This window comes from Tachypleus tridentatus, chromosome 8 (assembly GCF_004210375.1).
Source record: "Tachypleus tridentatus isolate NWPU-2018 chromosome 8, ASM421037v1, whole genome shotgun sequence".
Lineage (NCBI taxonomy): Eukaryota > Metazoa > Arthropoda > Merostomata > Xiphosura > Limulidae > Tachypleus > Tachypleus tridentatus.
The window spans coordinates 152,927,844-152,945,238 of record NC_134832.1 but is presented as its reverse complement, the minus strand read 5'-3'; the positions used below and the strand labels follow the sequence as shown (position 1 = coordinate 152,945,238).

At 27.3% G+C, this 17,395-nt stretch overlaps 1 protein-coding gene across 2 annotated transcripts in view; it reads right to left on the bottom strand.

The window, feature by feature from the left end:
• Positions 1-4,333: 4,333 nt before the first annotated feature.
• The window catches only part of LOC143223764 (BCL2/adenovirus E1B 19 kDa protein-interacting protein 3-like), a 33,746-nt gene continuing 20,684 nt past the window's right edge, over positions 4,334-17,395 (bottom strand). Inside the window, exons 5-6 of one of the 2 annotated variants that reach the window (XM_076452167.1) lie at positions 16,802-16,945; positions 4,334-6,151 (exon numbers count right to left, since the gene is read on the bottom strand). In XM_076452167.1, coding sequence (XP_076308282.1) covers positions 6,079-6,151; positions 16,802-16,945 — 217 coding nt within the window. In that variant the 3' untranslated portion in view covers positions 4,334-6,078. The remainder of the gene's footprint in view (positions 6,152-16,801; positions 16,946-17,395) is intronic. The other variant, XM_076452168.1, reaches the window with a different exon arrangement.

Below are 17,395 nucleotides of genomic sequence, written 5' to 3'. Positions count from 1 at the left end.
GGAGATGGTTGTGTGAGAGATATACCTCTCTTGAAGCTGCAAAGATTCCTGACAATAATCAGCCTATACATACAGATTTAGGTGTACCTATACTGGTACACAGGAAGTAAAGGTGACTGAGTATTAAAAAGGTGGAATGACCTTTTGTGAGACTGAGACCACTTGAGACTCTATCTCTGGTTAAGATCATTCATGACCAAGCCAAGAAGGACCAGAAATGCTATTGGTAAATAACCTCTGCCAGTCAGATTACTTTTTCTGACAAGAGTGCTGGCAGCAAAGAAATCTAGGTAAGCTGGTCTGCAGCTGCAGAATTGAGTAAAACACTGAGACCGTGTCTGTTTGCAGAATATTCTGGTCCTTGACATCATGTGGGAGTTAAAACCATAGCATTTCTACCATAACAATGCAAGCCACAAAGTAGGAGATTAAAATAATGGATGAACGCCACACTTAATCACCAAGGTACTCTGGGAAGAACAGTTAAAGGACCTTAGCTGAACTTAGATGTTTCTTGTCATGCAACAGAGTAAAGACCACCAACAGTAACGATGGAAAAATGTATTATCAAAATAGCTGGTATGGATATTAAAACTTTTATTAAAACAAATTACAGAACATTTTGACCTTCTTAGATCATCTTTAGGTTAACAAAGTAGGTTGCAAAAAGTGTTGGTAAAAGTATACACTTTCTATTGTCACTCTTGATCTGATGGTTTACCAGAACAGATAATATACACTGCCAGTTATATGCTTAACACGTTTGTTACTCTTATCAACTGGATCGGAATGAACACTTGCCAAAGTGTAATGTTGGCATGCAAAGGTTGTTTTCTGAACACTCACAAGTTTGGGAGAGAAGTCTTGCTTCCCATGTATGTAATATTTGGCTCTCTCCTAAAGCAGACATCTCGTAATGTTTACAAGAACGTGAAGTGTTCATTTGGTAATGCATACAAACAAATGTACCAACATTTAGGAAAATATGCCATAGAAAAGAAAATGGGTTATGATAATGCAATGAATGCCACCGTGAAACCTGTGGCACAGAATGAAAGCAGACTGTTTGCTGGATAAGACTTTCTTGTGTTGAATAATTAACGTACAAGTACAGTGGTCGAAAGACGTGCAAAAACATGAAATACATATTGACCAGCTTCCTTGATGCATTACTGACGAATATCCAGTGCACTGGTTTTACCATCAATCAGAGGAAGAGACTAGTAAATTAGACTATAGTCTTATTTTTGTCAGACTAGGAAAAAAAGGATAATAGCAATTATGTGGCTGTATCCATGGGGCCAGATTAGGAATTTCTGTACCTAGAACACCTATGATTGTTGTCCAAACCATAGATGATGATCTCCCAATTGTCATGGCTAGGATTACATCTGATTATAAACAACTAGAATGGTCAATGGTTGAATACCAATAATTGATAGGAATTATTCTTCCTGGCATTCTGAGATACTGTGTGACAAAATGTATGGATTGCATTTTATGACTTCTACTAGATTATAAGAAGTTAGGATGACAGGAGTGAGACAATGAGGTACCTGGTACACCAAATTTTCATAGATTAAGAATTTGTAGCAGCTATTTTAAATTAAAAACCAGCTGAAGGAGCATTGTTACCCTTTTCTGAGTAGAGTATCACTAAGAGATATCTCCACAAATATGAAATAGTTTAGTCATCATTAGCTTGGACAATTTGATGATTGTGATGACTGAAAGGGATTAACAAGTTTTGTTTTAAGCTTTATCAGAGTTTTGAATAAATAAGATATTCTTCTAGGATATCAGTTGATCTACAGGGTGTTCAGAAAGTCACTGTGCATTTATATGTTTATTGCGATGTGGAACAGGTGTATCTGTGAATTTTTCAGCAAATCGCTGTCATACCACATCTGTGTATCTTCCACCTTCTCGGAATACGTGTTCGATGAGCCATATACGTTCTTCAGTTGTTAAAACCATATTGGGATCAAAATCTGAAATATAGTAACATATATAACTGCACAGTGACTTTCCAAACACCCTGTATTATCACAAGCTAGGAGTCATGTGGTTCAAACATCAATGACTGAAACAGTTACAACCTTTACTTTCTTAGTTATTAAATGACTTTCTGCAGTAAAACACCACCCAAAGCTTTGATAGAATTACTTCTTCGATCTATCTGCAGAGGCATGGCCAAGGGGACTCTGACCCCCTGTGTACAACTTAGGCATATTGATCACATTAGTTTTCAGCTTTTATACATAAGTTCATTTTGTATCACTTTATCAACAAAAAATAATAAAACTTCTATAACCACTATTACATTTAATTTAATTTAATGACCATTTTATTAAATATTTTTATCAATTTCAGCTTTTTTATTTATTACTCTAAAATTTTCAGCAAAAACAAGTCTTTCAAATAAAACCAAGAACGATTATATGATGGTCACAGTGGAACAAAGTTGTCACAGTCAACATCAGTTGTTAAAATGGCTGCAGAACAGGTAATACAACTGCTTGTGATTGGCTATTTGAAAGAATAGGCGTGCTCTGTTTGATGTAAATAAAACTATCACCATATCAACCAAAAATAACGACAGTTCTATAAAAGAAATGTAGTGGAATAAAAAGTAGATAATTTCTTGTTTTATATAATAGTGAAGTATTTTCTAGTGTACTTGGGTTGTGAAACAAAGTAATCCAACTTCTTTAATCCACAACTCATTTAAATAGTTTAGATAATTTTCCATTCTTCATAAATAAATCAAGAAATTTGAAATTTTTACCTAATTAAAAGCTTAGGGTCAAGGACCACCACTGTTCATCCGACTAACACAGTGATAAATGAAGGGCTTTCTTGTTCATTACTGTCGATGCTCATGTTATGTTGAGTTTGAGAATAGACTTGTTGGTAAGCTACAGTCAGCTATTGGGAAAACTCTCTTTCACCTGTGGCAGTAAGTCAGTATTGAACTTTTATAAAACATTTTAAATTACAATTAAATAATTTGTGAATGTGAACTAAAACTTAACAAATTATGTAGTTTTTGAAACTAACAAACGTATCATGAATTTAAAGTTATTGCATACAACTGAGAAATTACACGGAAATTTGTTGTATCAGGTTAACATTGTGAACATACATACAATATGTACTTTTTAGATTCACCCTATATGTTAAGAGTTCTGATGTGTTGAGTTCACACTGTCTAAGAGCAACTATAATGTTATTTGTAAATCTTACACTATTATAATAGTTTATTTTAAAAATTGATTTTAATACTTTTATTTCTGCAGAAGGATGAAAATATCAAGTAAGAGTTTCAACATCTTTTAGTTGGGTCTTAACGCTTTTTTGTCAACATCGAAGAGATTCAACATCTTTCAGATGGGTCTTAACGTTTTTGTACTGAAGAGTTTCAACATCTTTTAGTTGGGTCTTAACGCAATATTTTTGTACCGAAGAGTTTCAACATCTTTCAGATGGGTCTTAACGTTTTTGTACTGAAGAGTTTCAACATCTTTCAGATGGGTCTTAACGTTTTTGTACTGAAGAGTTTCAACATCTTTCAGATGGGTCTTAACGTTTTTGTACTGAACTTTTTCAATTTATCTCGGTTATGTTAACTAGTGAAATGATGATACATTGTTGAATCATTTTGAGTGATGCATTGATATGTCTCTTGTATACTCTAGGCCAATAGGCAGTTGTGAACCATATCGGACTTTGAAAATTTGAAATATGGCTTTCACAATTATCAGATATTTCTAAGGTAAAAGAAAAACCATATCTTTGAATGATGTAATACCCAAGAAGTTTAAGCCCAGTTCTAAGCCTTTTGGTCATGATCTCAAGTGGCCCAGTGTGGTACATAATTGAGAACCATTACTCTAGGTTATTCAGGTTGAAAATACTTATATAGATGTACAATTAAGCCAGATAACAATAATAAAAACCTGAAAATAACAGAACACTCAATAAAATAAAGTGTATGTGATGATTAGGTTGTAAAAAATTCACATATGAGAATAGTTTGACTTTTCTTTTGGTGCTTTTTTGTACTATAAAAATTTAAAACAATTACTTACATTTATTCTAATTTTTTCACTTTATTTAAATAAAGGAGAAAAATCCCAACACATTTAAAAGTGTTTACAAAGTTGAAATAAGGATCTTAGGTGTTCATAATTGTGTTAGATAAATATATAAAAATTTGTGTGTGTGTGAATGGGGTTTATTCACCAGTAGAGTACTGCATACAAAAGCTTTCCCAATAAAGATATCAAGGTTAGTGTTTGAGATTTAACTGGTTCAACATGGACTCAGTAACTGATTGAAAGTGTACCTTTTATTTTAATACCTAACAGTACATAGTATAAAGCCAATAAAAGCAAGTGGTGAACATAACATTGTAAAAGAACTTTAGATATAGATGGGTGTATAAAGCTAAAATAAATACTTTCTTGAAAATCTTACTCTATAACTTTTAGCATAAAAAAATGTCAGTAACATCCCTGGTATTTTGGTATCATGTAGTATTTGTAACATTTCTGATACGTATTATTTTACTTTAGTGCTAGTTGGCACATATAATCAATAATTATTATAACCATTATGCTGATAGTCTTAAAAGCTACAGTTATTCTTCTCAATAAACTGACCAGTGTTCTGTTAGGAAAATACATTCAATAATTATAAATGTATATTCCTAATCAAAGATTTACAAGACAGTTACAACTTAAGTTATGTTGTACAAAAGTTTTTTTTAATTTACAAAATAATTTTTCCTAGAAAAGTTTATAATTTCTCCCTCAAAAACAAAAACAATGAAACAGCTATAAAGAATCAGTATGCTCTTTATAAATACTTTGATTTTACCAATCATTTTAGAAGTGCAGTTCATAACATCTAGTACTACTAACTACAGGTATTGAAACACAAGAGTTATCAAATATATTTTTTTAAGCTATATTCTAATATCAAATGCAATCTCTTTCCCCAAGGTTCAATGACTGATAAAATACATAATCAGTGTATTATGTGTAAGCTGTAAAGTTAGTTATACACATTTCAAAAATACAAGCTTTACGATAACATACAAGAAGATGAAGTCTATTTCAATTTCACATTTACAGCACGAAGGGATGTAGTCTCACACACATTTCTATCTAACCATATACTTAGTTTGTCAAGATACAGTCTGTCAAAATGAGTTTGTACTTCCTCACATATTATGTCTGGTAAATTCTAACAAATAGTGTAAAAATTTGGTGAATATACCCTTTAAAATGGGAGGAAGGAATAATATCAGGGTTTTACTAAAATTAAAAATCTCCTTTCAACATGCACATTTACAACTAAAAACTGAGTGAAATTCAAGAAAACAAACAAACTAAAGACAACATATAGGTTTCAAGCAGTACAAAGAATATAATAATGAGATTATTACATAAATATGAGACAGTGAGCTGAAAGCAACACTTATCATTCACAAGTTACAAAACATTTCAACTGTGCATACTGAACAATTAAAGGTGTCTCATACAGAAGTTGTTTAAAAACCTTAACATACACTGACTCTTGGGTCTGATTTTCTTTCCCACAAAGTTTGGTGAAAATGATACAAGAGACTCATTCAACTTGTAGAATGTGTCACATCTTACTGAGGTTACATGTGGTGAGTAAAGGACAACAAATACAGCTCCAGGTGTCTTCATAATATTGTGCATGGATTCTTCTGATCACTTGAGCACATATTAAACAACATTCCTATCATGACTGGTCAATTTAAAAAATATAATAGAAACTGATAACAGAGAGTAGAAACATTCACTTCTCCTCAACTAAAATCATCTTAACTTACTTTAAATTATTACAGTAAAGGTAGATTATATGCAACATACAAATAATAATAGGTTTTATCTTGTACTATGTCATCATTCCTGGTTCACAATCTAAGCAAATCAAAATAAAGTGTGTGAGGTTAATTTTTTTTAGAGTATAACTAGTTTGTGAATCGAAGTAAAAATTGTCATATATCAGCTCTAGTCAGTCAACAACTTCAGGCAACTCAACTTATTTCTGACACTTTAAAACATCTGTGGCTGTTCCTGATATGGTGTTTCCAATACGACATCCAATGAATAGCCTAAGAAAGAAAGAAAAAGAACAAGTCAATTTGAGATGCACATTTAAGTTTTAAAATCACTATGGAAACATACTGAAGTTTTAATCCTTTGAAACCTTATGCTTATAAATTAGATCTAGTAATAAAAGAACAGCAGGTTTCCTAATGGGACAATGCAAAAATATATGCTTTTTAGGTTCTTTTGTTTTCTAGAAACACAAAAGCAAACTGTTGTTTCACAAAAATGTTAAATACAAGCTACTTATATTTGACTAATAACAAGAACTTGTATACACATCTAAAAAAGTTATGTAAAAAATCCATTTGTGCATGTGACAACAGATACCACTGTGTAATTTCTGATAATGGTGTTTGAATTATTCTCACAGTGTAACAATTGTTGAAAAATCTTCATATTTAACAGTTTTATTATATAGCTATGACAATTCCATTACTATAGTACTGAAAGTTTGCCAGAAATATCTTAGGTTAAAAACACAGGTTTTTTCTTTCAGTTCTTCTTAAACAATTCTAAGCACAGATAAAGGAGATAAGGAGCAAAAATAAAGGTTTTATAAGTTTTAAAGGAGGCATGAAATATGAAAACTGAGAGATGATCTGTAAAATGTGATTTTATATTTAGAAAATCTAATATCCTTCTGACTTAACTATCATTAAATAAGCTTAATGGTAACTTAGTATCACTATATAATCTTGTACTAACAGTTTCATTTACTATGTAATTATCATTAAATAAGCTTAATGGTAACTTAGTATCACTATATAATCTTGCACTAACAGTTTCATTTACTATGTAATTATCATTAAATAAGGTTAATGGTAACTTAGTATCATGATATAATCTTGTACTAACAGTTTCATTTAATATGTAATTATCATTAAATAAGGTTAATGGTAACTTAGTATCCCTATATAATCTTGTATTAACAGTTTCATTTACTATGTAATTATCATTAAATAAGGTTAATGGTAACTTAGTATCACTATATAATCTTGTACTAACAGTTTCACTTACTATGTAATTATCATTAAATAAGGTTAATGGTAACTTAGTATCACTATATAATCTTGTACTAACAGTTTCACTTACTATGTAATTATCATTAAATAAGCTTAATGGTAACTTAGTATCACTATATAATCTTGTACTAACAGTTTCATTTACTATGTAATTATCATTAAATAAGCTTAATGGTAACTTAGTATCACTATATAATTTTGCACTAACAGTTTCATTTACTATGTAATTATCATTAAATAAGGTTAATGGTAACTTAGTATCATGATATAATCTTGTACTAACAGTTTCATTTACTATGTAATTGTCATTAAATAAGGTTAATGGTAACTTAGTATCACTATATAATCTTGTACTAACAGTTTCATTTACTATGTAATTATCATTAAATAAGGTTAATGGTAACTTAGTATCATGATATAATCTTGTACTAACAGTTTCATTTACTATGTAATTATCATTAAATAAGGTTAATGGCAACTTAGTATCACTATATAATCTTGTACTAACAGTTTCACTTACTATGTAATTATCATTAAATAAGGTTAATGGTAACTTAGTATCATGATATAATCTTGTACTAACAGTTTCATTTACTATGTAATTATCATTAAATAAGGTTAATGGTAACTTAGTATCACTATATAATCTTGTACTAACAGTTTCATTTACTATGTAATTATCATTAAATAAGGTTAATGGTAACTTAGTATCATGATATAATCTTGTACTAACAGTTTCACTTACTATGTAATTATCATTAAATAAGCTTAATGGTAACTTAGTATCCCTATATAATCTTGTATTAACAGTTTCATTTACTATGTAATTATCATTAAATAAGGTTAATGGTAACTTAGTATCACTATATAATCTTGTACTAACAGTTTCACTTACTATGTAATTATCATTAAATAAGGTTAATAGTAACTTAGTATCACTATATAATCTTGTACTAACAGTTTCACTTACTATGTAATTATCATTAAATAAGCTTAATGGTAACTTAGTATCACTATATAATCTTGTACTAACAGTTTCATTTACTATGTAATTATCATTAAATAAGCTTAATGGTAACTTAGTATCACTATATAATTTTGCACTAACAGTTTCATTTACTATGTAATTATCATTAAATAAGGTTAATGGTAACTTAGTATCATGATATAATCTTGTACTAACAGTTTCATTTACTATGTAATTATCATTAAATAAGGTTAATGGTAACTTAGTATCACTATATAATCTTGTACTAACAGTTTCATTTACTATGTAATTATCATTAAATAAGGTTAATGGTAACTTAGTATCATGATATAATCTTGTACTAACAGTTTCATTTACTATGTAATTATCATTAAATAAGGTTAATGGCAACTTAGTATCACTATATAATCTTGTACTAACAGTTTCACTTACTATGTAATTATCATTAAATAAGGTTAATGGTAACTTAGTATCATGATATAATCTTGTACTAACAGTTTCATTTACTATGTAATTATCATTAAATAAGGTTAATGGTAACTTAGTATCACTATATAATCTTGTACTAACAGTTTCATTTACTATGTAATTATCATTAAATAAGGTTAATGGTAACTTAGTATCACTATATAATCTTGTACTAACAGTTTCACTTACTATGTAATTATCATTAAATAAGCTTAATGGTAACTTAGTATCACTATATAATCTTGTACTAACAGTTTCATTTACTATGTAATTATCATTAAATAAGCTTAATGGTAACTTAGTATCATGATATAATCTTGTACTAACAGTTTCATTTACTATGTAATTATCATTAAATAAGGTTAACTTAGTATCATGATATAATCTTGTACTAACAGTTTCATTTACTATGTAATTATCATTAAATAAGGTTAATGGTAACTTAGTATCACTATATAATCTTGTACTAACAGTTTTACTTACTATGTAATTATCATTAAATAAGCTTAATGGTAACTTAGTATCACTATATAACCTTGTACTAACAGTTTCTTTACTATGTACTTACCTGTAAGTAGCCATATTAATGAAGTTATTAAATCATAAACTTATTTGTTTTTTAATTAAAGGTTTATTTTATGTTGGTCAGCTGTTACAAATTCATATCTAATACTACCACTGAAATGTAAATTGTTAATCACAACAGTGCAATAGCTTAGCTTTTAGTACTAATCTCGTACTAACAGTTTCATTTACTATGTAATTATCATTAAATAAGCTTAATGGTAACTTAGTATCACTATATAATCTTGTACTAACAGTTTCACTTACTATGTAATTATCATTAAATAAGCTTAATGGTAACTTAGTATCACTATATAATTTTGCACTAACAGTTTCATTTACTATGTAATTATCATTAAATAAGGTTAATGGTAACTTAGTATCATGATATAATCTTGTACTAACAGTTTCATTTAATATGTAATTATCATTAAATAAGGTTAATGGTAACTTAGTATCCCTATATAATCTTGTATTAACAGTTTCATTTACTATGTAATTATCATTAAATAAGGTTAATGGTAACTTAGTATCACTATATAATCTTGTACTAACAGTTTCACTTACTATGTAATTATCATTAAATAAGGTTAATGGTAACTTAGTATCACTATATAATCTTGTACTAACAGTTTCACTTACTATGTAATTATCATTAAATAAGCTTAATGGTAACTTAGTATCACTATATAATCTTGTACTAACAGTTTCATTTACTATGTAATTATCATTAAATAAGCTTAATGGTAACTTAGTATCACTATATAATTTTGCACTAACAGTTTCATTTACTATGTAATTATCATTAAATAAGGTTAATGGTAACTTAGTATCATGATATAATCTTGTACTAACAGTTTCATTTACTATGTAATTGTCATTAAATAAGGTTAATGGTAACTTAGTATCACTATATAATCTTGTACTAACAGTTTCATTTACTATGTAATTATCATTAAATAAGGTTAATGGTAACTTAGTATCATGATATAATCTTGTACTAACAGTTTCATTTACTATGTAATTATCATTAAATAAGGTTAATGGCAACTTAGTATCACTATATAATCTTGTACTAACAGTTTCACTTACTATGTAATTATCATTAAATAAGGTTAATGGTAACTTAGTATCATGATATAATCTTGTACTAACAGTTTCATTTACTATGTAATTATCATTAAATAAGGTTAATGGTAACTTAGTATCACTATATAATCTTGTACTAACAGTTTCATTTACTATGTAATTATCATTAAATAAGGTTAATGGTAACTTAGTATCATGATATAATCTTGTACTAACAGTTTCATTTACTATGTAATTATCATTAAATAAGGTTAATGGCAACTTAGTATCACTATATAATCTTGTACTAACAGTTTCACTTACTATGTAATTATCATTAAATAAGGTTAATGGTAACTTAGTATCATGATATAATCTTGTACTAACAGTTTCATTTACTATGTAATTATCATTAAATAAGGTTAATGGTAACTTAGTATCACTATATAATCTTGTACTAACAGTTTCATTTACTATGTAATTATCATTAAATAAGGTTAATGGTAACTTAGTATCACTATATAATCTTGTACTAACAGTTTCACTTACTATGTAATTATCATTAAATAAGCTTAATGGTAACTTAGTATCACTATATAATCTTGTACTAACAGTTTCATTTACTATGTAATTATCATTAAATAAGCTTAATGGTAACTTAGTATCATGATATAATCTTGTACTAACAGTTTCATTTACTATGTAATTATCATTAAATAAGGTTAACTTAGTATCATGATATAATCTTGTACTAACAGTTTCATTTACTATGTAATTATCATTAAATAAGGTTAATGGTAACTTAGTATCACTATATAATCTTGTACTAACAGTTTTACTTACTATGTAATTATCATTAAATAAGCTTAATGGTAACTTAGTATCACTATATAACCTTGTACTAACAGTTTCATTTACTATGTACTTACCTGTAAGTAGCCATATTAATGAAGTTATTAAATCATAAACTTATTTGTTTTTTAATTAAAGGTTTATTTTATGTTGGTCAGCTGTTACAAATTCATACCTAATACTACCACTGAAATGTAAATTGTTAATCACAACAGTGCAATAGCTTAGCTTTTAGTACTAATCTTGTACTAACAGTTTCATTTACTATGTAATTATCATTAAATAAGCTTAATGGTAACTTAGTATCACTATATAATCTTGTACTAACAGTTTTACTTACTATGTAATTATCATTAAATAAGCTTATTGGTAACTTACTATCACTATATAATCTTGTACTAACAGTTTCATTTACTATGTAATTATCATTAAATAAGGTTAATGGTAACTTAGTATCACTATATAATCTTGTACTAACAGTTTCACTTACTATGTAATTATCATTAAATAAGCTTAATGGTAACTTAGTATCACTATATAATCTTGTACTAACAGTTTCATTTACTATGTAATTATCATTAAATAAGCTTAATGGTAACTTAGTATCACTATATAATTTTGCACTAACAGTTTCATTTACTAAGTAATTATCATTAAATAAGGTTAATGGTAACTTAGTATCATGATATAATCTTGTACTAACAGTTTCATTTACTATGTAATTATCATTAAATAAGGTTAATGGTAACTTAGTATCACTATATAATCTTGTACTAACAGTTTCATTTACTATGTAATTATCATTAAATAAGGTTAATGGTAACTTAGTATCATGATATAATCTTGTACTAACAGTTTCATTTACTATGTAATTATCATTAAATAAGGTTAATGGCAACTTAGTATCACTATATAATCTTGTACTAACAGTTTCACTTACTATGTAATTATCATTAAATAAGCTTAATGGTAACTTAGTATCACTATATAATCTTGTACTAACAGTTTCATTTACTATGTAATTATCATTAAATAAGCTTAATGGTAACTTAGTATCACTATATAATTTTGCACTAACAGTTTCATTTACTATGTAATTATCATTAAATAAGGTTAATGGTAACTTAGTATCACTATATAATCTTGTACTAACAGTTTCATTTACTATGTAATTATCATTAAATAAGGTTAATGGTAACTTAGTATCACTATATAATCTTGTACTAACAGTTTCATTTACTATGTAATTATCATTAAATAAGGTTAATGGTAACTTAGTATCATGATATAATCTTGTACTAACAGTTTCATTTACTATGTAATTATCATTAAATAAGGTTAATGGCAACTTAGTATCACTATATAATCTTGTACTAACAGTTTCACTTACTATGTAATTATCATTAAATAAGGTTAATGGCAACTTAGTATCACTATATAATCTTGTACTAACAGTTTCACTTACTATGTAATTATCATTAAATAAGCTTAATGGTAACTCAGTATCACTATATAATCTTGTACTAACAGTTTCACTTACTATGTAATTATCATTAAATAAGGTTAATGGTAACTTAGTATCACTATATAATCTTGTACTAACAGTTTCATTTACTATGTAATTATCATTAAATAAGCTTAATGGTAACTTAGTATCACTATATAATTTTGCACTAACAGTTTCATTTACTATGTAATTATCATTAAATAAGGTTAATGGTAACTTAGTATCATGATATAATCTTGTACTAACAGTTTCATTTACTATGTAATTATCATTAAATAAGGTTAATGGTAACTTAGTATCACTATATAATCTTGTACTAACAGTTTCACTTACTATGTAATTATCATTAAATAAGGTTAATGGCAACTTAGTATCACTATATAATCTTGTACTAACAGTTTCACTTAATATGTAATTATCATTAAATAAGGTTAATGGTAACTTAGTATCAGGATATAATCTTGTACTAACAGTTTCATTTACTATGTAATTATCATTAAATAAGGTTAATGGTAACTTAGTATCACTATATAATCTTGTACTAACAGTTTCACTTACTATGTAATTATCATTAAATAAGGTTAATGGTAACTTAGTATCACTATATAATCTTGTACTAACAGTTTCACTTACTATGTAATTATCATTAAATAAGGTTAATGGTAACTTAGTATCACTATATAATCTTGTACTAACAGTTTCACTTACTATGTAATTATCATTAAATAAGGTTAATGGTAACTTAGTATCATGATATAATCTTGTACTAACAGTTTCATTTACTATGTAATTATCATTAAATAAGGTTAATGGTAACTTAGTATCACTATATAATCTTGTACTAACAGTTTCATTTACTATGTAATTATCATTAAATAAGGTTAATGGTAACTTAGTATCACTATATAATCTTGTACTAACAGTTTCACTTACTATGTAATTATCATTAAATAAGCTTAATGGTAACTTAGTATCACTATATAATCTTGTACTAACAGTTTCATTTACTATGTAATTATCATTAAATAAGCTTAATGGTAACTTAGTATCATGATATAATCTTGTACTAACAGTTTCATTTACTATGTAATTATCATTAAATAAGGTTAATGGTAACTTAGTATCACTATATAATCTTGTACTAACAGTTTTACTTACTATGTAATTATCATTAAATAAGCTTAATGGTAACTTAGTATCACTATATAACCTTGTACTAACAGTTTCATTTACTATGTACTTACCTGTAAGTAGCCATATTAATGAAGTTATTAAATCATAAACTTATTTGTTTTTTAATTAAAGGTTTATTTTATGTTGGTCAGCTGTTACAAATTCATATCTAATACTACCACTGAAATGTAAATTGTTAATCACAACAGTGCAATAGCTTAGCTTTTAGTACTAATCTTGTACTAACAGTTTCATTTACTATGTAATTATCATTAAATAAGCTTAATGGTAACTTAGTATCACTATATAATCTTGTACTAACAGTTTTACTTACTATGTAATTATCATTTAATAAGCTTATTGGTAACTTACTATCACTATATAATCTTGTACTAACAGTTTCATTTACTATGTAATTATCATTAAATAAGCTTAATGGTAACTTAGTATCACTATATAACCTTGTACTAACAGTTTCTTTACTATGTACTTACCTGTAAGTAGCCATATTAATGAAGTTATTAAATCATAAACTTATTTGTTTTTTAATTAAAGGTTTATTTTATGTTGGTCAGCTGTTACAAATTCATATCTAATACTACCACTGAAATGTAAATTGTTAATCACAACAGTGCAATAGCTTAGCTTTTAGTACTAATCTTGTACTAACAGTTTCATTTACTATGTAATTATCATTAAATAAGCTTAATGGTAACTTAGTATCACTATATAATCTTGTACTAACAGTTTCACTTACTATGTAATTATCATTAAATAAGGTTAATGGTAACTTAGTATCACTATATAATCTTGTACTAACAGTTTCACTTACTATGTAATTATCATTAAATAAGCTTAATGGTAACTTAGTATCACTATATAATCTTGTACTAACAGTTTCATTTACTATGTAATTATCATTAAATAAGCTTAATGGTAACTTAGTATCACTATATAATTTTGCACTAACAGTTTCATTTACTATGTAATTATCATTAAATAAGGTTAATGGTAATTTAGTATCATGATATAATCTTGTACTAACAGTTTCATTTACTATGTAATTATCATTAAATAAGGTTAATGGTAACTTAGTATCACTATATAATCTTGTACTAACAGTTTCACTTACTATGTAATTATCATTAAATAAGGTTAATGGCAACTTAGTATCACTATATAATCTTGTACTAACAGTTTCACTTAATATGTAATTATCATTAAATAAGGTTAATGGTAACTTAGTATCATGATATAATCTTGTACTAACAGTTTCATTTACTATGTAATTATCATTAAATAAGGTTAATGGTAACTTAGTATCACTATATAATCTTGTACTAACAGTTTCACTTACTATGTAATTATCATTAAATAAGGTTAATGGTAACTTAGTATCACTATATAATCTTGTACTAACAGCTTCACTTACTATGTAATTATCATTAAATAAGGTTAATGGTAACTTAGTATCACTATATAATCTTGTACTAACAGTTTCACTTACTATGTAATTATCATTAAATAAGGTTAATGGTAACTTAGTATCATGATATAATCTTGTACTAACAGTTTCATTTACTATGTAATTATCATTAAATAAGGTTAATGGTAACTTAGTATCACTATATAATCTTGTACTAACAGTTTCATTTACTATGTAATTATCATTAAATAAGGTTAATGGTAACTTAGTATCACTATATAATCTTGTACTAACAGTTTCACTTACTATGTAATTATCATTAAATAAGCTTAATGGTAACTTAGTATCACTATATAATCTTGTACTAACAGTTTCATTTACTATGTAATTATCATTAAATAAGCTTAATGGTAACTTAGTATCATGATATAATCTTGTACTAACAGTTTCATTTACTATGTAATTATCATTAAATAAGGTTAATGGTAACTTAGTATCACTATATAATCTTGTACTAACAGTTTTACTTACTATGTAATTATCATTAAATAAGCTTAATGGTAACTTAGTATCACTATATAACCTTGTACTAACAGTTTCATTTACTATGTACTTACCTGTAAGTAGCCATATTAATGAAGTTATTAAATCATAAACTTATTTGTTTTTTAATTAAAGGTTTATTTTATGATGGTCAGCTGTTACAAATTCATATCTAATACTACCACTGAAATGTAAATTGTTAATCACAACAGTGCAATAGCTTAGCTTTTAGTACTAATCTTGTACTAACAGTTTCATTTACTATGTAATTATCATTAAATAAGCTTAATGGTAACTTAGTATCACTATATAATCTTGTACTAACAGTTTTACTTACTATGTAATTATCATTAAATAAGCTTATTGGTAACTTACTATCACTATACAATCTTGTACTAACAGTTTCATTTACTATGTAATTATCATTAAATAAGCTTAATGGTAACTTAGTATCACTATATAACCTTGTACTAACAGTTTCATTTACTATGTACTTACCTGTAAGTAGCCATATTAATGAAGTTATTAAATCATAAACTTATTTGTTTTTTAATTAAAGGTTTATTTTATGTTGGTCAGCTGTTACAAATTCATATCTAATACTACCACTGAAATGTAAATTGTTAATCACAACAGTGCAATAGCTTAGCTTTTAGTGTAAATCCAATCATTTAAGCAAGTGATAACAATGTACACAAACAGTACACATGTTCTTAAATAATTTTGTCAATGTGGTTACCATGTGCCTTATAATACTAAAATAATGGCAGTTGATTTTGTATTATTGGTCTGTTTGTAGCTAAGCACAAAGATGTACAATGGTCTATTTGTACTGTGCTCAATGCAGGTAATGAAACTTGATTTCTAGCATTACAAGTCCACAGACGTATCCCTGTGCTACCAGGTGGTGAATTATAGGAGACATAAGTTTCATACTAAAGTTCTAAGTGTGAACCACATAAGACATGAATAATATTGTACCTACCCTGTTACAATAATAATATAGTATCTACCATATCATAATAATAATATGGTACCTACCCTATGCCAGCACCCAAAAGGAGAGACAGCAGATTAGTGAACACTAATACAGAGATAACCTCAGTAGAGAACAGTCCTCGTTTTGCCACTTTTGTGTGTCTCAAACTCAGGCCAGTTCTTTGAGGGTGCTTGAATGCCCACTTTCTAATGTATATGGTAGACTACATTGTAATAATCACTCTCAAGCATAAACAGTACTAATTAATTATAAGAAAATTAAAAACAGGACAAATCTCTTTTGATATACAGCTACCTCATAACTGTCTAAAGACGACACTAAAATTAGCACCATGATTCCAGTATAAAGAAATTCACTTCATCAGCTTAGACTTTCTACATCATAAGTTTTGATTCACAACTTGAAGAAATGAAAAAAATTTATTTTTGTATAAGAAGTGCACCATTGTTTTTATCATACATGGAGGTATTATTTGTACTTAAATTATGCACTATGAGTTTCTTTAGATCAGTGAAGGGTATTACAAAATAAGTATACATGGCATTAAAACTAATAAAAGTAGAACTACAGATTACCGTTGAAAATACAGTTGAATCTAGACCAGTTGAATTAAAACACACCTATACAAATATTCA